This window comes from Pleurodeles waltl, chromosome 4_2, assembly GCF_031143425.1.
Source record: "Pleurodeles waltl isolate 20211129_DDA chromosome 4_2, aPleWal1.hap1.20221129, whole genome shotgun sequence".
Lineage (NCBI taxonomy): Eukaryota > Metazoa > Chordata > Amphibia > Caudata > Salamandridae > Pleurodeles > Pleurodeles waltl.
This window is the reverse complement of record NC_090443.1, coordinates 802904628-802927442: the sequence shown is the minus strand read 5'-3', so window position 1 is coordinate 802927442 and position 22815 is coordinate 802904628. Positions and strand designations below refer to the sequence as shown.

At 47.8% G+C, this 22815-nt stretch overlaps 1 protein-coding gene across 3 annotated transcripts in view; it reads left to right on the top strand.

Annotated features, from left to right (window-relative positions):
- LOC138293309 (methylcrotonoyl-CoA carboxylase beta chain, mitochondrial-like) overlaps nt 1-22815 on the top strand; it is a 249102-nt gene that overhangs the window by 80205 nt on the left and 146082 nt on the right. For 2 of the 3 annotated variants that reach the window (XM_069232454.1, XM_069232455.1), the window contains exon 6: nt 8250-8442. The exons of the other annotated variant lie outside the window; for it this stretch is intronic. In XM_069232454.1, the coding sequence (XP_069088555.1) occupies nt 8250-8442 (193 nt within the window). The remainder of the gene's footprint in view (nt 1-8249; nt 8443-22815) is intronic. 3 annotated transcript variants of the gene reach the window in all.

Genomic DNA, 22815 nt, shown 5'->3' with positions numbered 1-22815 from the left:
CTTGAACAGGGGGTAACCTGACTTTCAACCAAAGACCCAATTTCTAACATTGGTGATCAGCGGTTGGGATTTGGACTTGTATTTGTACTTGACATACAGTAATTAAGTGTACACTACTGTTTGAGTTCAGACTACTACGTGACCACATACTACTTGTTTGGTGATCTTCGATTTTTCATCTTTGGGACTCTTTTTATTCTACTTCCATGATTTTGCTGATCCCTTGACTGATTCTTTTTACTTCATTGGGAACTTATTTTCTGCATTTGGAACTTTGCACTTGTGACCACCATGTCTCAATCTGGAGATGCAACAGCTCGAGGTGTTTGAAATAGAGAAACTGAAGGAGTACTCAGTTGCTCAATTGAAACAGTTCCTTAAAGATCTTGACTGTCCCACTGAGAGCTCCACCAGGGAGGGGGAGCTGCAAAAGGCACAGAGGGCCTGGGTGACAATCAAGAAGGCTGGAGGGCACAAAGAGGAGGAGAATGTGGGTGGGGAAGTGCAGAGGATACACAGTGGTGTAGTGGAGGTACCTGTTACGCGTGGGGGGAGGGTCCCCAGGAGGGGTAGCAGGGTGTCATCCAAGGGTCTGACTCCTGAAGAGTTACAGGACAGACAGGCAGAGAGGGCTCGCCGGTTCAAGGAGTTGACGATGCAAAGGGAGAAGGAGTTGGAAGAAAGGAGGAGGGACTTAGAGATCAAAAAGAGGATTTGGGCTTATGAGCTCAAAATGAAGGAGCTGGAAGTCATGAGGGCTGAATCCAGCTGGAATGGTGGCAGCAACAATTATATATCTAGTGCTGCTGAAGAAGTGCACATGCCCAGAGATGTGGTGCCCTACTTGAAGGAGGGAGTTAGCACACGCCAGGAGGTTCAGGGGTATGAGGTAGCTCCAGTGATGCACAGGGTCCCTGAGGTGGATTGGGGAACTGGCATGGGGAGTCATATTCCTACTGGTGGGAGGGACACTCTACTGACTCTAGGTGAGAGTGACGGGGAGAGGGGTTCCCCCCAGGTAGAAGTCCTGGTTATGGAGTGTGAAGACATCCCAGAAGAGTGTGGGTTGAGTGTCAGGGACAGTCAGGTACTGTCTCACCAGTCTCAGGAGGGTGATGTGGGGTGCTTTTTCAAAGCAGAGTCACTGGATGGTTGGGTGAAGGGTACTTTGGTTAATTAATGTAAAGGGCTGAGTCATGTAATTGCTGGAGAGCATATGTCTAGTCCTTATTTTCCAGAGCTACGCCAACACCAGGTGGAGTGTGAGTTCTCTGACCCCAGGGAGCTTACAATGGAGGCAGACCTCTTGGTGAGTACCAGAGAGTCTGAAGAGGCATTTGGGTGGGCTCCGGAGAGGAGTGGTCTAGGTATTTACCAACCAGGTGAGGTAGGGAAGGATTGTAGTGTCCCAGGTAGGTCCCAGTGTAGTGGGATGGGTGAGGGACCCCATGTCCAGTCTCTGAGGAGAGGGAATGGGGATGGGCTGAGGTCCAAGGTGCCCGAGATCCTGTCCCAGGTCCTGGAGGGTTCCATGAGGGAACACCAGGAGGGGAGCCTAGCCTGTACCATAGGGCCATCTGTTGAGGGAGATCGCACAGTGTCAGGAGAACTTGGGGGGGGCGGCTGTAGCCAGCGTCCCACCAGTTCTGGTGTCTGGCAGTACCACTCCTAGTGAGGGGGTGCCGAAGTCCAGACAGAGGGTTGAGAGGGGGTTGCGGACCCCAGTGGAGAACCTGGAGGGTCAGGGGTCAGCTCTGAGAGCAGAGCCCCCCCAGGAATGACCTTGGTAAGACCATTTCTGGGTTGGGGGTAATCCAGACTCTGTCAGATGGGCAGAGGTCAGGAGACCTGCGCCAGCCAGACTCTTGTGTGGCCCTTGGAGACAGTGTGTCCCTTGAGGGGGGTAAGTGTGCCCCCCTGGAAGTCCTGGGGTGCCAGGCAGTGCTTCAACCGCAGGGTGGTGACTCTGGGTTGAATGATCAGGTTCAGGAGGTAAACTCTGACCTGGTGGGGGGTAGGTATGACCCCAGGAATTCCTGGGTTGCCAGGCAGTGGTCCAGTCTTGGGTACAGAACCTGGACTGGAGGATCAGGTGCAGGGGATAAACCCTGACCTGAAGGGGGGGGGCTGTTTGCCCAATCACCCCCCCTGGTGTGATTTCAAGGGGTACTCTCCCTGAGGGGTGGGTGCAGAACCCTGAGAGTAGGGGAAGGGGAGAGAAAGACTCACCCCTGACCCCAGAACAATCTAAGGGTACAGACCCTAGATTGGAAGGCCAGGTTCAGGGTGTCCCCCCCCTGACCTGGAGGAAGGGGCTACTGCTAACAGTGCCCCTACCATGTTGTCTTCTGGGGGGGGGCACTCCTAGTTGGGGGGTTCAGGACCCCAGAAGAGAGGGCAGGGGGAGGGAAGCCTCTCCCCTGGCCCTGGTCCAACCTGAAGGTACAGACCCCAGGTTGGAGGATCAGTTGCAGGTTAACATCCCTGCACTGGTGGAAGAATTGTGCAGGACTGCTTCTACAAGCACCCTGACAATTATTTACTCTGGGGGTGCAGGACCCCAGAAGGGAGGGCAGGGGGAGGGAAGCCTCACCCCTGGCCCTAGTCCAACCTGAAGGTACAGACCCCAGGTTGGAGGACCAGTTGCAGGTTAACAGCCCTGCACTGGTGGAAGAATTGTGCAGGACTGCTTCTACAATCACCCTGACAATTTTGGACTCCGGGGGTGCCGCTCCTGCGGCGAGGGTACCGAGCCCCAGAGAGGAAGACCAGTTGCAGGTTAACATCCCTGCACTGGTGGAGGAATTGTGCAGGACTGCTTCTACAAGCATCCTGACAATTTTTGACTCTGGGGGTACTGCTTCCGGAGGGAGGGTACAGAACCCCACAGGGGAGGACCAGGGTCAGGTTGTCATCCCTAACCTGGTGGAAGAGAGAGTGGTCAAAGGGTGCCAGGCACCTGGGGCTACCGTCCCCCACTCTCCACAGTCACAGTGGTTAGAGAGGCCTGAGGTCAGGCTCTCATCCCTGACAGTTGTCAGGGGTCACTGTGGCTTGCTGTCCTGGTGGACAGAGTTGCCCCTGGGGGGGGCGAGAGTCACACCCCGGGGGTGGAGTGGGCAACACCCCTGTGTTGGCCCTGGCGGTACTATCTGCCCATTGGGATACATCTGTGAGCAAAGTAAAGTTAGGTGCTGCACAGATGGTGTCTGCAGATGTGGAGGAGGGTTCGCCATGGGTTAGCTTAGTGGGCCCTGAGAGTATGGACAGAGGGATCCAACTGGAGTCAGGAAGGCGTAGAACTGGAACATGCCCCTGCTGTTGTGGGCCTGGGTCCTTGTTCTAACGCCCCAATCATGGAAGTTCATCAAGGTATTGATTGTTCTCCCCTGGCTTTAGGCTGGTAGGGGGTTGTGTTGGACTTTTGCTTATGCAGGGTCATCCCCAGTCTTTTTGCCTCCTGCCTCCTAGTTTTTTCTGACCTGTTGCTGTTGGCTTTTCAACTCTGAGCACTTTACCACTGCTAACCAGTGCTAAAGTGCCTATGCTCTCCGTGTAAAATATGTACGTAATTGGTTCTCCATGATTGGCATATTTGTTTTACTGTTAAGTCCCTAGTAAAGTGCACTAGAGGTGCCCAGGGCCTGTAAATCAAATGTTACTAGTGGGCCTGCAGCACTGGTTGTGCCACCCACACAAGTAACTCTGTAATCATGTCTCAGACCTGCCACTGCAGTGTCTGTAAATGTATTTTTACACTGTAAACTCGACTTGGCAAGTGTACCCTCTTGCCAGGCCTAAACCTTCCCTTTTCTTACATGTAAGGCACCCCTAAGGTAGGCCCTAGGTAGCCCCAAGGGCAGGGTGCAGTGTATGGATAAGGTGGGACATATAGTAATGTGGTTTATATGTCCTGACAGTGAAATACTGCCAATTTCGTTTTTCACTGTTGCAAGGCCTGTCTCTCTCATAGGATAACATGGGGGCTACCTTTAAATATGACTAAAGTGTAGATTCCCCTAGAGAGTAGATGGACATGTGGAGTTTGGGGTCCCTGAACTCACAATTTAAAAATACATCTTTTAGTAAAGTTTATTTTGAGATTGTGCGTTTGAAAATGCCACTTTTAGAAAGTGGGCATTTTCTTGCTTAAACCATTCTGTGACTCTGCCGTGTTTGTGGATTCCCTGTCTGGGTCAGTTTGACAGTTGGGTTGTTTTTCACCTCACACCAGACAGTGACACAAAGGGGGCTGGGGTGTAACCTGCATTTCCTGATTAGCCATCTCTGCTAGGAGGGAGGGGTGGAGTGGTCACTCTCATCTGAAAGGACTGTGCCTGCCTCTGACAATGCCGGCTCCAACCCCCTGCTGTGTGTCTGATGACTTGCCTGGGCAAGGCAGGATTTCACAAGTAGGTGTGAATCCCCTTTGAAGAAAGGTGACTTCAAAGACTAAAATGGGTATTAGAAGGGCACCCAAATCTACAGACTTCAGAAACACTTCTGGAACCAAGAGGAACCTCTGCCTGGAGAAGAGCTGATAGCTGAGGAAGAAGTGCTGCCCTGCCTGTGACTGTGCTTTGCGGAGCTTTCCTGCAGTGCTGCTTCTGCCAGAGTAAGAGGGCAAAGACTGGACTTTGTGTGCCTTCCATCTTGTGAAGAAATATCCAAGGGCTTGATTTAGAACTTGCCTCCTGTTGTTTGAAGTCTCAGGGACAGCAAAGACTTCTCTCTGCCAGCACCTGGAGTCTCTGGAGAGACTCCTGCCCTGACAAGTGGTGCCCTATCCAGTCCCTGGGCCCTTGAAAGGAAAGCTGGTGGAATCCAAGGAAATCGACTTCGGACGACTTCGGACCGACGCCGCTGCTGAATCTGGTAACGCCGCCTGCACTTGATGCCGTAACCTTCGCTGGAACGCGACGCTCTTCGCAGGCCCGACGCCGCAGTAGCCCTGCTGAAATCCGCGACTCCGTGGAAGTCACTGCACCACGTCGTGACCAACGCCGCTCGAAGTGCGCGGATTCAACGTTTCGCACAGACGCCGCGATCCCCGACTTCGCGCATCGGCTTGTTTTCACTCTTCACCAAAGGTACTGTACTTCGGGGTCTACACGACTCCGTGTCCGGCGCCGCTGGTGTCGGCTTGTTGGGAACGACTCCGTCACGACGCTGTGTTAACATCTCATTGAAGCATTTTTGTTTCTAAGCGCTATTTTTGAGTTTAACCTTTAAAAATTCATAACTTGACTTGTGTATGTCGGATTTTTGTCGTTTTGGTCTTGTTTTGTTTAGATCAATATTTCCTATTGTTCTAAACCGGTGTTGTCATTTTGTAGTGTTTTCCTGAAGTTACTGTGTGTGTTGGTACAAATACTTTACACCTAGCACTCTGAGGTTAAGCCTACTGCTCTGCCAAGCTACCAAGGGGGTAAGCAGGGGTTAGCTGAGGGTGATTCTCTTTTACCCTGACTAGAGTGAGGGTCCTTGCTTGAACAGGGGGTAACCTGACTGTCAACCAAAGGCCCCATTTCTAACAGAGGTATTTCAGGGAAAAGCCCTGTGTGTATCATTTCATATTATTTTCCCCTGTGAAATGGACCTATGGAGTAAAATATACTAGATACCCATCTATAGAAATAATGCAGTGTAGTGAAAAGAAAAGTCTCACATTTTCCTTCCTTGGAGTATGCATTTGAGTGGTCATACCTTTTAGAGATTGTTGAGTTTGGTGGGGTCGCTTGTCACGGAAGTATTGGTATAAGCCTGAACAACAGGCAGATGCAATCTACACAGCCTAACCCCAGCAGATGAGAGAACTTGAGGTGGAGTCATGGGGCAGGTTTGGGGAGTGGAGGCTACAGAGACGTTTGCCTCTGCCCTGACTCAATCTCGCCTGTATGCTTGGGAGGGTCCCATCTGGATCTTTTGCAACCTGAGAATCAGAAGAGCCAGGCAAGGCTTTCTTGCATAGCTGTGACAAAGCAGGAGGAGAAACAATGGTGTAAGCCAATAGCGACCTCCTGCAGAATGCTAGTGGTGGTGTGAGGCCCCTTGTAAAGAATGGGTTATGGGAAGAATGAGATGGGAGTGCAAAAGAACAGGACAGACACTTTGAGGATCTTAGCAGGGGTTTAGACCCCCACCGGCATGCACAACTGAGTTTTAGTCTGCCTGGAGTTCACAGGTGCTGACCTAGATGCCACCACACTCTGAGCAGTTCCAGTTGTTATTTTGTTTGTTGAAAATAGCTAGGTTATATATTGTTCACTATTCCTTATTCAGCTCCTTGCCACTTGTCCTAGAACAACCTAATCCCATTTTGATATGCAAAAAACGAGATCAATTCAGTATGTGAGTTGAAGAGCAGGGAGCACATTCTTCTGTCTGTGACAAATAGAAATCTGAATGGGGGATCTTAAGAAGTACTCTGCTGTTTTATATTGTTTCTTCAGTGCATGAAGTTGGAATGTTTTGTCTGCCCTTTTCTTCCCATCAACTACAGCGTGCATCATGGCTCTGCTCTCTTGCCTATTGCTCTTAATATTTTTTACAGCTACTGTTTAACTCGATGCAATGAAAATATCACTATTACGCTGACGATGTCCAGATGTGTCTTTGGGTAGCTGGGCCTCTGGAGAACTTTGAGATGACAAATGCAGTGCTTCTGAAAATCCCTGACTGATTGGCTGAGTTGTAGTCGGCTCACATTTAATGATTCTGAGAGAGAAGTAATGCTCTTGAGGCCAAAGCACCTATACATATTTTCTGTGCTTCGTTTCCCACTCACACCTTTTTTTTGGATGTCCCTTAACATTTACAAGGAAGATTAAAGTCTTGGCACCCTTTGGACTCATAATTAATTCCAGACGATTGTGATGACTAATATGGTCGTATTCAGGAATGCATGAACTTGATTGCAGAAATCACAAAACGCAAAAGTGCATCTAATATCCTTGCATTAGCTGCCTGTGAAAGCCAATGTCAATTTCAGGATCTTGACCTTGGTTTACATGTGCCAGCAAAATCCTTATGATAGGCCGACCTCAAGCTTCTTACTGTTTCCCTTACCAAATACAAATCTCGGGGTGGCAGGAGGTTTCAGATCATTGTACCCAAACTTTGGCTCAAACTTCCTTTTCATATCAACAAGAAAAATGTCTTGACTTTTCCTAAAACATTAAAAGCACAGGTGTTGTGTAACTGTATTCCTCATGATAAGTAATTGTTCTTTGGTTTATGTAATATACTGATTTGTGGCACAGAGATACAGTTTAATCAGGTCTTGTGCACATTGTAGTTAATTTAATAAGTTAATTAAATCTTGGGTAACCCTTACAAATCTTGCCCGATGGGTTTTAATTAAGCATCTGTGTGCTGCGGGATACAGTTGAGGAGATTTAAAGAGGTAAGGGAAATGACTCATGATTTCCCTTCTTCAAGGGAAGAATTATGTTTGGGGATCAACAGATAATGCCACCTGATAGGCCTTGAGGAAGGGTGGCATCTCTTCAACTTGTTGTAGATAAAGTTCACAAAATGTGTAATTGAAAAGCAATACATTTAATTTAAAAGCCCTAGAGGAGGCAGAAGGTAGTAAGGGTTTTGGTCAGAAGATTTGCAAGATGCATCACAATCTTTCTAACTGCTATATCTTCTCAGGTATTAAATTTGCAGAATCTAGTAAGGGAAATATTTCCAGCTTTCAGAGCTCTGAACGAGCTTGGGAAGATGAGATAAGATACACCTGAGCAATCAAAAAGGGTCATGAAACGTCAAGTTTTCTTTCTCTTGGGACAGCGAGAGAGCTGCAAATCTGGAATCTATCTCGATTTGTTTGGTTTGTATGAGGAGAAATGTGTGCTTCAAGCTAAATTCTATCTACCAGCAAAACCAAATTAGCAAATAATTAAGGAATTTGCAAATAGTGTGAAGGAGTTCATTATTCTTTCTTTGTCCTGGTAGAGGCCCCTAAAATGTTGCTTTAAGCAGAGTTGAAAGTCTTGTATGTTAAAGTATGACAGCATACCTTGCATAGTTAGCGCAGGGCAACACTGGTTTGTATGCATGTTTGGAAATCTGAATTGGTGCAACTAAAAGATTCAGAAGTCTAAAAGCTTTCCCTGTTCTCTTCTTTCTCTTTTCTTTAATGTGAGTGAAACAGTTTAATTATTCCTGTATTAATGTTCATTTTATGATTACTGAAAGAGAGGCTTGAATTCTAGGTGTTGATAAAAGTTTCTTTCCTGCAGAGTGAGTGGCTGTGTTGATCACTGTATGCCTTCTGAAAAGGAAGCATACAATTGTGTTCGAAACATTATTTCAACATTAAATATTGACCCACTTCCTGAAGAAACATGGGACTATGACGATCCATTGTATGATGCACAAGAACTCTTAGGTCTTGCACCACGGCACTTCAATTGTTCTCTAAATATTAAGCTGGTAAGTACCATTATTGAGCCTTATTGATTTTCATACCACAAATGATACAGTATTTTGAAGATGTGTATGTGACATCTGTTATTTGCCTGCTCTTATAAGTGTATAGCAAGTTGTATTTGGCCTGTCATCAAAGCAGATTTTAATTAGCCTGCCTGACTCGCATGCTATATTGAAGCCTTTCTATATTAGCTTATTATTTAATAATGGGAACCACATAAAATAGCATGTTTTATGCCATCACCCAAAAACCTAACAAAATGTGTTCATAATCTTAGATTTAAGTGGAACACCACTTTTTGATTGTTTGTTCTGTATTGGTTGATGTAGCGAATGGACTCTAAGTTTGTGATAAGATGTAGCCCTAAGGAGGGATTTGTTTGTCCAGCTACACGCCTGATCTGCGGTGACTGATAAAAAATAAATCTCCCTCAGCAACACTGACATGACATTGACTTACCAATTCTGTTGTGCCCTATGCATATCCATTTATAATGCCTTATAAACCACCTACATAAAAAATAATTTGGTGTTGCAAAATGAACCTCTTACTTCACATTGGGCATATGCTTGCACTATCTTCCCTATGAATGAGTTATTAGAGGCAGAAGTGTTTAATTTTTGCCTTTCATTGAATGCTGAACAGTCAGTGGGCAGAGTATTGATAAATAGACCACCAGGACCGGCGGTTCCCCTTGGGGATTCCTTGACCGAGGCAAAATCACTTTTAGTATTGTGGTTCCCTCACTTTATTATGTTAGGTGATTTCCGTATTCACTGGGATTGCCTCTCAGATAAAGAAGTGGGTAGCTTAAGGAATATTATGTTACCCCTGCAACTTTAATAATTTCTTTCCAATTCTACTCATAATGGAGGACATGTGTTTGACATTGTTTTCTCGAATAAAAGATCATTGATGTCAGACCCTTTTACGTTATTAAGCACAAATTACTATTTAATTCAGTTTAGTTGGCCCATTTCTTTGCAGATCATTCCAAATTACTGTCTAACTCCTAACCTAGTTAGACGGTATTCTTAGTTTACTCAGGGTAATTTCTTGAGTGCACTGAAAGACTTCACCCCGCTGCTCCAGGGTTCGGTTGAATCAGACACCGTGGAGGTAGACAACTGGATTTGTGACACTGAAACAATTGGCACCACTGTCAGGACGCAACTTGTGCAGAGCTAGGCCCTCTGGGCCATAGTTTAACGATAGTCTGAAGTGTAGGCAAAAAAGTTAGCAAAAAAGGAATTAATGCAAAGAATATAAAATAAAGGAAAATAGTTTACTATAAAGGGGCCCGCAAGAAATAGCAAGCGTTGATTTAATCAACTAAAAAGAAATGCTATGAAGACAGGATTGAGGAAGCTGATAATAAAGCTAGAGAAATCTTTAAAATCGTAAAAAAAAATTCACAGAGCCAGTTGCCCATCTAAGAAGCAAGGAACTCTCAGCTAAGTGGTGCGAACAACCAGCTGTGTTCTTCCACAACAAAATGCAGGAAATACAAACAAGCTTGAATGTGACAGGGACGCTTGATGCTTGTCTAACCACTACGATCACAACCCCCAAAAATGTGTCCTGTTCAGTACTCTCCTTTAATTCCCTCTCTATAGAAGACGCTAGGTCAGCTATCATACATCTGAAGTCAGGTTCACCTTCGGATCCCTGTCCCTCCTTTCTTTTAGCCCTGGAGGGTAAGACATCAATCTAGTTATCTCTTCTTAAAAAACCTACTGCTGATCCAGAATTATAGACCCTTCTCTTTTCTTCTTAGCGCTATGTAAATTATTGGAATAAATTGTAAATCAGCAGCTGTCAGGCTGCTTTACCCCAGCCAGTCTTGCTTTAGGCATAATGTTAGTACAGAGAAGATCCTACTGGAAATGGCTGAACTTGTCAGAGATACCCTGGATCTAGGCTGTACTGATCCTGTTAGACCTATCAGTAGTCTATGGTAAGGTGCTCCATCCTAGATTGCTTTCTCACCTCCAGGACATAGGGATCAGGAGTGCTGCATTGACATGGTTGAAGTACTTTCTGGAAGATGGGGCAGGAAGTATGGATACCTTCATATTTTTCAGGTGCAAGAGAAATCACAGTAGAAGTTCCTCAGGGCTCAGACCTTAGTCCTATGATGTTCAATATCTATATGACACCATTGGTCTCCTTGGTAGAGACATTAGGTGTCAACATAATCTCCTACGCTGATGATACTCAGCTTTTCTTTTAACAAAGGTGAAGTTTTTACCCCAGCTTTCATTAAACCATGTTTGCAGCCGTTCAATGGATGCGCTTGAACCAACTAAAGGGCAATGCTAGAAAATCTTCCCTCCAAGTCTGTAAATTGAGGTGGTTAAAAACCTGCGGGGCAAGTTTCACAAGCAGCTGTTCTATCAAAAACAGATACTGCAGTAGGAACTTGCTTTGGGCATTTACACACATCCAAAAAATTAATGCACTTTATTTCTGTGCCAGCCAGAAAAACTGTGATTTTGGCCCTGATTATGGCTACTCTGGATTATGCAAATGAGATGTTTTCAGGTCTCCTGCAGAACCTAGTAAGAAAAACTACAGATAACACAAAATACTACGGCACACTTAATGCTCAATCTTCCAATGAGGGCTCATACCTCCTCTCACTTGCAGGTCTTGCACTGGCTCCTAGTAAATAAACACATTTTGTCCAAAGTCTTGCTTCTGACTTTAGAGTACTGCATCAAGTAGGCCCAAGATATCGATCAATTAGGATAAAATCATACTGCCTAAATAGGAATTTGTGTTTCTCCAATAGAATAAACCCTAGGATCTGCCTTTCAAAAGTGGAGGCTGCTCTTTTCCCCACTTAGTCCCCTTACCATGGAGTAAGCCACCTCTCAATCTTCGACAGATTGACTCTGAGTGTCAGTTTAAAAAGAAACTTAAAACCTGGCTTGTCTCTCAAAAGTAAGGATGGCAATTTTTCCGCTTCTATTTCTGTGACTACTGCCCGGCTCTCTTCTCAGTAGCCGTGCGCTTTATAAATCCGGTTTAATTTAATTTAATTTTAATTTGGTCAGTTTTACTCTAGAAGCATCAGTGCGACTGTGGCAGACTACTTCAATTACTAGATTGATCTTAATTTGTTTTATTTGATGTAACTAGTTATTTCTTCTCAGAGCTAAGTAAGAGTGTTAGTAACATAAATATAAAGACACCAAGGGCTTAACCATAATTGTCAAATAGTTAACAGTATTACTAAAACTGTAAAATGAAAATGCATGGTAGCAGAAATGCCTTCTTTAATAAGCATGGTGTTATGGTATTTGTAAGCTGTGTGTAATTTATGACCTTTTGTATTTTTCAGCAATAATGATTTGAATATTTTTTATTTTTTTGAGTTCTCTATTTTGAAAGCACAGCTGTCAAAGAGGTCTAATGCTAACAATATACCTAAGGTTGTCTTTGGGCCCATCCCTTTTAATAATTTGCTTTCTTCAACTTGCCTCTTTCAGCTATTGGTTTGAGACATTGTCAATCACATCTTTGTTCAGCCCAGTGTATTATTCATCATTTACCTAGTTTTATTGGCGGTTTTGGTGTACCCTCCACCTCCCACTTAAGCGCTTTCAATGAACGTGACCTTCATGATTGATGACTTCACAACTGGCTCCCCTCTTTGTGACTTGCTCTAATGTTTTAATTCTGCCTATGTTGGCACATAAAAACCAGAGCTATTGACTTTGCCAATTATTGTAATTAATGGATAATAGTAAAATAAAAATATAAAAAGAACACTCAGTCAACATTCTTAATGTGTTTATTTTTGCATTTGTTCATTTATGAAGCATTCCAACAGGCTTATTGTATGTAGTAGGATCACTCAAAATGTGCAACATCATGACAAAGTTGAGTGGATGAGAACATCAACACAACTGATTGACAACATGAAATTTTAACAATCTCTCTGTTAGATCCTGTTGGCTCCAGAGTTTCATGATTGGGTCTGCTTGCTGCAAAAGCTGTAAGTTGGCCATTCAGTTGGTGGAGATGCAGCTGTAGCCATTCAATTAAGGGGTAATGTGATCAAAGATATTTAACATAAATGCCAACACCGCGGCTGACTAGAGTATCCCCTTGCTGTATATGCAACATGTACTTCAGGTAGAATGTGCTTCTGCAGGCAAAAACTTGAGTCTTATCCCTCATTATAGGGGAGTGACCTCATGCAAGTCACACATGGTTTTATAGGGAAGAGCTGTTTTGAAGCCCTTTCTATTGTAGTCAAAAAACGTAGGCCCTTATTACAATATTGGCGGTAAATGCCTCCTACCGCCGTGCTGATGGCCGCCAACATACCATGACCGCGGCGGTATACTGCTATGGGTATTATGACCCACACACAGAAATCCACCACTATACAGACACACACACACAAGTCCGCCAGACCAAAGGTCAGTGATAAATTGGCGGTACCAAACCCACACCGTTACGCCAACAGAACTACACCCACAGTATCAGGACCCACGAATCACTTCAGCGGTCTTTCAACCATGGTAAACCATTGGCGGTACACACCGCTGCGCTCAAACTAAACACACACTAACAAAACTACACCACATTGGACAATTCAAACTACACACACCTGACACACATACACACACCACACCCACACACCCACCCCACTATAAAACACACACCCATATTACCCACAACCCTTTCAATGAAAAAAAAGATTGCTAACTTAGAGACAAGCCAGGAGCACCCACTCAATCTGAGCCACAGAACACCATCACCCATACACCATCCACGCACCTCACAGCACACATCCCAACACAGCACCCACACACCCTCACACATACCACTCACACCACATCCATGGCACCCCAAAGACACCCCAGGTTTTCAGAGGAGGAGCTGAGGGTCCTGGCAGAGACCCAGCGGTTTCAGGAGGGACAGTACCTGGGCATCAGGGAGGACCTCAAACACATCCACACCATCCTGGTTACTATTTCAGAGGTGCTGGCTGACACGACCAATACCACGAGGGAGGCAGTGGCACACCAACGGGCCCCTGACACTAGCCACCTCAAAGAACAGCCCTCCGCCGGCGCTAGTGGACAGGAGGCCCCGCCACAGGACAAACAGGCCACCAGCACCCCACCCCCTGCATAAGGAGAACCACCCTGCAAATGGTCCCTGTGATCCACACAGAAGCCAGAGAACATTGCCAAGGCCCCCACCAGGAAATAGGACTCTCCTGGATGTCACCCTTGTGTCCCACTATTCCACTCTGTCCACCTTGAACTGCCATTGCTCCACCTCTTATGCCCCCTTGGACAATGCACCTGTGATACAAAGAGACTGGACTCTATCTGGACATTCCTCCACCATCACCCCAGCCAATTGGACATCCCCCTCCACCTCTTAGCACTTAAATAAACACCCTTGGAACAAATACAACTATGGAGTCTGTCAATTGATTGAAATATGTATTAGTTCAACAAGCTGTAAACATTTCAAATCATATGTACAGTTATATATACATTAGTATGACCTGTAGTGGGCAGCACTAAACACACCATGAGTCAGAGTGGGCCACAGAGATATGAAAATAGAGATGCCAAAGGGTACAGTAAGTGGCCATAGACATAGGGAAATCAGGCTGCCCTGTCCAATGTCTAACACAAAACTGCAATGGAAAGTGAAGTTAGTGTCTTACGTGTGTGCTACTGGAAGTACTGTTGTATGAGTGAGCTTCTGTTGTCCACATCTTCTTCCTCTGCCTCCTCTTCCTCACTGTCCACAGGGTCCACCGCTGCCACAAGACCATCTCCAGGATCATATTCCTGCAGAAAAGGCACCTGGTGTCTCAAGGCCAGGTTGTGCAACGTGCAACATGCAACGATGATCTGGCACACCTTCTTGAGTGAGTAGTACAGGGATCCACCTGTCAGATGGAGGCACCGAACCTGGTCTTCAGGAGGCCAAAGGTTCTTTCAATGATCCTCCTTGTTCGCCCATGTGCCTCATTGTAACGTTCCTCTGCCCTTGTCCTGGCATTCCTCACTGGGGTCAGTAGCCATGAGAGGTTGGGGTAACCAGAGTCACCTGCAAATATTCAAGGGATACCTGTTAAACTTACACTCACCCTTAGGGACCACCCCTCACCCATATACCTACATCAACTGGGTGGGGACCATGGGCTCACCTATTAGCCACACCTGGTGCCTCTGGAGTTGAGACATCACATATGGAATGCTGCTTTTCCTCAAGATAATGGCATCATGCACAGAGCCAGGATACTTGGCATTCACATGGGAGATGTACTGGTCCGCTAAACACACCATCTGCACATTCAGAGAGTGATAGCTTTTTCTATTCCTGAACACTTGTTCATTTCTCCTGGGTGTGGGGGGGACGAATGCTACATGTGTACCATCAATGGCACCAATGATGTTGGGGATATGTCCCAGGGCATAGAAGTCAGCTTTCACTGTGGCCAAATCCTCCACCTGGGAGAATACGATGTAGCTGCGCATGTGTTTCAGCAGGGCAGACAACACTCTAGTCAACACGTTTGACAACATAGGCTGTGATATCCCTGATGCCGTGGCCACTGTCGCTTGGAATGAACCGCTTGCCAGGAAATGGAGCACTGACAGGACCTGCACAAGAGAAGGGATACCTGTGGGCTGCCGGATAGCTGAAATCAGGTCTGGCTCCTATTGGGCACACAGTTCTTGGATTGTGGCCCTATTAAGTCTGTAGGTTAGAATAATGTGTCTGTCCTCCATTGTCGCCAGGTCCACCGGGGGTCTGTTCATCCTCAGCGGTTGAAGTCTAGGGAGAAAAACGGTGAGCAAAGGGTCATATTCACACATCTATTGAAATAATGATGCATCTCTTCCTTTACAGAAACAGTATGTGAATTCGAGAGTCGGTGGTGTGCCAATGTCTGGTGTGACGCAGTTAGGTGCCATGCCCTTTGCCTCCCTGAAATGGTGGCTGCCTGACCTCTGTGGAGAGATAAGTGGAAATTAGGTAATTCCGCTGGCGTTGTGCGCCGTAACGGTTGGTGGTGGACGACCGCCGCGCAACTTCGCATTGGTTAACATTGGGCCCTATGGGTTCCAGGAGCCAATGACTATGTACTCCGGCAGTGACGGTACGCACTGCTGCAGCCGTGACCGCCATTTTCTATCTGTTCACTCACTTGCTACCTGATCTTCAACAGGAGAGGACCTACATTGCAAGTGCTGCTGTGACCTGTGTCTGGAAGTCACAATGGCTCAAGTGTCTGGGGAAAGGGCTCCTGCCTTCACTTCGGAGGAGTTGGAGAGACTGGTGGATGGGGTCCTACCCCGGTACACTTTACTCTATGGTCCTCCAGACAAACAGGTGAGTACACTGTGAGCATGATGCATGGGCCATGAATGTATGGAGAGCTGTGTGTGTCAGCCTCATGTGGGGGTGGGGGGTGAGGGGTCCTGGGCAGAGTGCTGCATGTATGGTGGTCAATGTATGTGCATAAGGGGACGGGAGGGATATGGTGGGCCATGAGTATGACAGTCCGGACAGTATGACTAATCCTTTTTCTGCTGTCTTTTTCCTGCAGGTCAGCGCCCATGAGAAAAAGGGTATTTGGCGTGCCTTCGCCAAGGTGCTGTGGATCCTGGGGGTCTTTGACAGGCGGAGCACCCACTGCCGCAAATGGTGGGAGGACCTGCGCCGCTGGGCAAGGAAGATGGCGGAGACCCAGCTGGGGTTTGCCTCCCAACGAGGAAGGGGTGCCCGTCATACCCTGTCCCCCCTGATGTTCCACATCCTGGCGGTGGCCTATCCGGAGTTGGATTGGCGCTTGAAGGCATCACATCAGCCACAAGGGGGTGAGTACAGAATTAGATTGCAGCTAATGGTGTTAGGCATTGTACCCCATGGGCTGGTGACTAGCTGTGTAACTGGTAGTGCATGGCCTAGTGCATAGGGCTGCTCCCTTTGTGTTGTGTACGCCAATGGTAGTGTTGTTGCTGGCATTGACCAAGTGTATCCTCTGTCTCTACCCCCCCTTTTTTGATTTGCCACCCTGTCGTGTGCATTAGCATCATCTGGCGGAGGTGCAGAGGCACCGGCGACAGAGGGAGCTGCATCCCACATGGGCCTGGAGGCTGAATCCACCGACGGTGAGGGCACCAGTGGGACGGAGAGCAAGGGGAGCACCAAGACGGAGACAGGAGGGGACACTACAGACAGCGGCAACTCCTCCGATGGATGCTCCCTGGTGGTGGCAGACACCTCTGTGCCCACCCCAACAACAGGTACAGCCGCCACCCCCATACCAGCAGCCCCTGAGCGTGTTTCCCATGCCCGCTTACCCAGGAGGGTGGGTAGCTCCTTCGCCACAGGCACCTCAGGCCCTGCCCCAGTCAGCCCTGCTGCCCTCAGTGAGGACGCTATTGACCTTCTGAGATCCCTCACTGTTGGGCAGGTAACCATACTGAATGCCATCCAGGGTGCCGAGAGGCATTTGCAACAAACAAATGCATACCTGGAGGGCATTCACTTTGGTGTGGCGGCCCAACAGAGAGCATTTCAGGCTCTGGCCTCCGCACTGATGGCAGCCATTGTCCCTGTCTGCAGCCTCCCCCCTCCAACTTCCTCTACCCAGTCCAGGTCACCTTAACCCCAGCCTATCCCAAGCACACAGGCAGACCAGCATTCTCCCAAATCAACACATAGAAGTGGCTCAGGCAAACACAAGCACCACACTTCATCTTGCGGGCACTCACACAAGCACCATCCCCATGCAGACACACCAACATCCACTGCCTCCACTATGTCCCCCTCCTTGCCACCTCCCTCCCAGTAGCGTCTCCATTCACACCTGAATGCACTACATCCTCACCCACTACCTCCATCACCAGCACTCCTATCACTACACACCCCTCACTGGCAGTCACCACTCCGACATCCATGCACATGTCCCCTGTGTCCTCTCCCCATCTGTCTGTGACCCCCTTCTCCCAAAGAACACAAACGCAAGCACCCACACACCCAACAGCCATCCAGCTCATGCACCTGCACCCAAACACAGCACAACCGCCAGCACTGCCACCTGCACTGCGGCCAGCACTGCCACCTGCTGTCGCGCCGCTGCGCGCAGCACAAGTCAAACATTCGGCTCGTGCCGCGGCACGTGGCATGAAGACGCACCGCGTCCCAGCCTGCTGTGCACATTATGAGGCCCCAAATTGGGCATGGGGCCTCGTTCTTTCTTAGCGCGACGCGCTTACATGCAGGTCTGACCTCCCCCACTCACCTGTTCTTCTTCTCTTCTTCTTTTTCTGTCTTTTCATTGTGCCTTCCTTCATGGTTTTTCCTTTTCCCACATTACCCCTCTCTTCCCACCATGCCTTAGTTCACTACTCTATGGCTCCTAGTCCATTATGTTCTAAGTGTTTTTCCCTATCTAAGATGGTGTCCTTGTTCTCCCTGTTGGTCGCTTCCTGTTTTTTGGTATTTAAGGGCTGTGATTCTTTCTCTCCTTGCGCTGCAACACTTTCTGTTTGGATGGTTTCTTCGCTCCTGCTTCCTCGTATTCAATACTGGCTCACTTCTGTCCCAGTGTTTTTTCCCGTACTTTTGCTCTTGTATTTACCTATTCATTTTGCTCCTGTTTTAGGAACCTTTCCTTTTTGGAGGTTTTTTCCCCTTTTGAGTTTTTTTTCCCTCTGGCACTAACTTCTGAAGGACACGGCCTGCTCTTGGCGTTTCCATTGCCTGCAGCACCGTGGCTACCAGAAAGAGTTGCCCCTACCTGGGCCAAGGCCGAACATTCAGGAACAAGATACTCGCCACTCGTTCTACGGACTCCAGGTTAAAGCAGCGCGTACGTCGTGACACCTGCACCGCCGCAAGCACCGCCACCTGCACTGCTGCACGCACCACTACTGTCAGCAGCAGCAGCCCAAGTGAGCAGCTGTCCGTGGCGGCAGGGGAAGGGCTGGAGCCTCCCCCCACCACTGGCAGCACCTGCACCGTGGCCAGCACCTCCACCTGCACCGCCGCAGCACCCCAGCAAGCACCGCCACCTGCACCGCTGAAAGTAGCACCACTGCCAGCAGCAGCAGCCCCAGTGGGCAGCTGTCTGAGGCTACAGGGGAAGGGCTGGAGCCACCCCCACCACTGGCAGCACCCCCACCAGCACCGGCACTACCACCACTGCGCAGCCGTAACTGTCGGTGGATGGACTGTAGTCCTGCCTCCATGGAGTATAATGCATCCTGGCCACTGCAAATCTCGTGGCTCTGACACCCAGATGAGGGACTGTGACCTGGCACCCCCCAAGTACTGCATCACTGGGCACAAGGCCCCCTCCAGAGCCAGTAGAAGAAGACATCCACTCAACCTGTCCTTGGCAGGATGAAGCACAATGGGCCCAGAGCCCCCTCCAGAACCAGTGGAAGAAGGCATCCACTCACCCTATCCTTGGCAGGATGTAGCACTCTGGGCACAAGGCCCCCTCCAGAACCAGTTTAGGAGCCACCCACTTGAGACTGTGGTTTTCACTCCCCAGGGCCAAGCAGTGGGCAAACTTGTGAGACTGTGGCTTTGCTTTGCAATCCCCAGGACCAAGCAATGGGCAAACCACCCACTTGAGAGACTGTGGCTTTGTACTCTCCAGGACCAAGCAGTGGGCAAACCACCCACTTGAGAGACTGTGACTTTGCACTCCCCAGGACCAAGCAGTGGGCATGGAGCCCCCTCCAGGAGCTGTGGTGTTGTACCATCTTCTGGTTGAGGTGCCTCCCCCCCTTCCGCCCTCCCCCTGAGGTGCCTGTGTGTTTTCGACCTGATGCCCCTGCAGTGTTTTCTCCGTATTGAGACACAAGTGAAGTGTGGGCTCAGCTTATGTGTTTTGGCCCAGTGGGCCGCGGACATTTTGAGTGGACATTGTCCCGCCGTTTGTAAATATAGTATATTTTGTAAATACTGTTTTTTAATTCTAAACATATTTATAACTATTTCTAATAGAACACTAATTTTACTCCATTCCAGTGTCCTTGCGTTATTCCTGAGGGTTATGGGGTGCATATGTGATGTTTGTGTGTACAGTGTTGGGGGTGGGGGTGTTGTGTGTGTGTGTGTGTGTGTGTGTGTGTCACTCTTTTTCCTCCCCCGTGTGCTAGGTGCAGTACTCACCATGGTCGTCGTCGCCGGCGTTGGTACTCCTAGTATATGAGCAGATACACCAGCATGGGAAAGACATGCAGCTCGGGCTCCATGACGTCCTGGTTCTTCCTTGAACATTGAGAGGTTAGTCATTTCTCTTCAGAACACTGTTTCCGCTGTGCTTTTGATGTCGTTGGTACCGCCACGGAAAAGGTGGCAGATAGGCCTCTTGTAATACAGTGGGCAGAACCCTGTCTTCTGCCTGACTGTTGGCGGTTACCACTGCGGTGTTTGTTGCTACCGCCATGGCGGTCGGTGTGTTAAAGTGGCTGTCTGTGTTGGCGGTTTCCGCCGTGATCATGATTACATTTTTCTTTACTGCCGGCCTGTTGGCGGTGTTACCGCCGCTTTGCCACCGACCGCCAGGGTTGTAATGAGGGCCTTAGTGTTTTATTGTAGAAGCATCTTTTTAGTGGTGACAAGGATGGGGCGAGATCACTGTGAAATGCCAGCCCAACCTTGCTGATTTTTTTGTGGCAAACATATTCCCCTACAAGCCTCTCACAGGCCTACATGTCTGTTTAACTTGCTGCTGATTCCTCATCGACAATGCCAAAATTAGTAAGTGTTTTGGATTTACATTAATGTCTTGAGTTGGCTCATTGTTATGAGGCCTGTCTTACACACATGTAGTTTTTGACTTAGGATGTGCCACGTTCACCAGCCATCTCACATGTCCCAACGGATGCTTCCCTTGTGGCTTCTGAGTGAGATGCATTTGTTATTTCACAAATACTGTCATGGAGAAAAAGAAGCCAGACTGCTAGGAGCAGAGCTGATATACAATTTGTCACTGTGTAAGAAAGAAAACCTGATGCTGTCTGTGAGGAAATTTGAAAGCATACCTGATTTTGAGTTGCTGATGTGCTGCTGATTTGCCTGGTTCAAGACGTGACCTGGTTAAGTGTAAGGAGGATTTCCATTGGTTATTGGGAATTGGCTGTGATTGGGCAGGGTATAAGCTGTGCAGATTGGTCAAGAGTCTCTAGCCATTCAGGCAAACAAATACCGGTCTCTTGTTGACATTGGTGGCAATTTTTATTATGTAGTTTCTTTCCAACCCATTTAAACAACAGTGACTACTTTTGCTATGTAACCTTGTATTGTTGAAAAAAATTAGGTGCCTTTAACTTGCTGCAGAGAAACTTTATTAGTTGGTTATTTATTGAATTTTAGTTTCATTCATTAATGCAGTCAGTTGCACCTCTTCTACATTTCTTACTACTCCAGGGGAATATATCATGCCCTGAAAAGGTTAGCAAGGATCTTTCAAGACATATTTAGATGACTTAGGTGGGAATGTACTTGTTGCAAAAAGAAAATTGGTTACATTGAAGCACAGTTTGGGTGTGGAGGGTGGAAAAAGTATTAAAAACATTGCCAGGTTTTGCAGGTCATAGTGAGGGTGGGGACAATCGGTCAGATATGGATGAAGATTTGGATAATGCTTATTTGTCTGCTATGAAGGTACTTTATGGAAACTATGGAAAATAATTCAGTGTTGCTGCAGAACGACACAAGCTTTTTTTCTCCAGCACAGTTGCCATACTATTGATGATTATGTGGCAGTGTTTAGCTGCAACATGCAAATGTAGGGATTTACATGAAGAAATTATTTGTAATCAGTTAATTAACAATACCTCAAATATGTGAATACAAGAGAAGTTATTGGATTTGATAGGACCATCCTTGGAAAAATCATTAATGGTAGCTAAAAGCATTGAAACACCTCATGCTGTGTGGATTAATTGAAGAAGAGGTGTGTAGAAGCAAAGCTGAACCTATGTTGACAACCTTACCGGTGTTGGACAAGTCCAAGGGTAAGAGGATTGATAAATTGAGGAATGTTCCAGAAGGTAACAAAAGACATGTTCTCGCTTCGGAGGCACAAGCATGTTGCCGCTTCTGGTAATTGTCCTGCTGCAAAAGCGAAATGTTGCTGATGTAAAATTATCAGACGTTTTTCAAGAGTATATAAGTAGGAAACTAAGCACTTTAACAGTAGTGTGAATATAGTGCAAGAGTGAGAATCATGATGAGGAATGTCAAGATCCAATGGAATCAGATGATAGTTTGGAAGTATTGGTGGTGTGTGGTATGTCAAGAGAAACTAATTCTAATATAAATGTTGGAGTTGAGACATATCGTCCTCCAAAATGCATGGTGGAAGTGTGTGGTATGAAAATTGCCTTGTGGACGGACTCTTGTTCACTGTATACTCTGACCGATAAAGAGACTTAGGCCCTCATTCCAACCCTGGCGGTCATGGACCGCCAGGGTGGATGGACACGGAAGCACCACCAACAGGCTGGCGGTGCTTCAGTGCCCTACCGCCGCGGACAGAAAAGGGGATCCGGCGGTTTCCCGCCGGATTACCCCTGGCTGGGCTGAATCTCCATGACGGCGCTGCTTGCAGCGCCGCCATGGAGATTCCGACCCCCTTCCCGCCATCCTGTTTCTGGCGGTTTTTACCGCCAGGAACAGGATGGCGGGAACAGGTGTCGTGGGGCCCCTGGGCATGGGCAGTGCAGGGGCCCACTAACAGGGCCCCAGCATGATTTTCACTGTCTGCATAGCAGACAGTGAAAATCGCGACGGGTGCAACTGCACCCGTCGCACCCCTGCAACACCGCCGGCTCCATTCGGAGCTGGCCTCTGTGTTGCAGGGCCTTTCCCGCTGGGCCGGCGGGCGCCCCTTTGGCGAGCGCCCGCCGGCCCAGTGGGAAGGAGCGGCCAAATGGCGGTGACCGCATGGCGGGCGGCGGTAGCCGCCCGCCGCGGTCAGAATGACCGCCTTAGTGTGTGGTAGACCTGGCATTCTTGGCGTGGTTTTCCCATAACCTTTTGCCTTCTGACCATCTGTTTGCTGACTTTGGTTTTGCTGGCTTTAGGGCCCTGAGCACTTTAGCACCTCTGATCAGTACTAAAGTGCATGTGGTCTTTCCCTAGAACATCTTACCATTGACCTGTCCACAACTGGCATATTCAAGTTACTTATTAGTGCCTAGTAAAGTGCACTTCAGTATGCAGGGCCTGCAGCACTGACCCTCCTCCGTAGCCCTTAAGACATAACTCAGGCCTGAAATTATAGAGCATGTACATTTTAAACTGCTATGTCAACCTAGCAAGTTAACCCTATTGCCAAGACCAAACCTACATTTTTA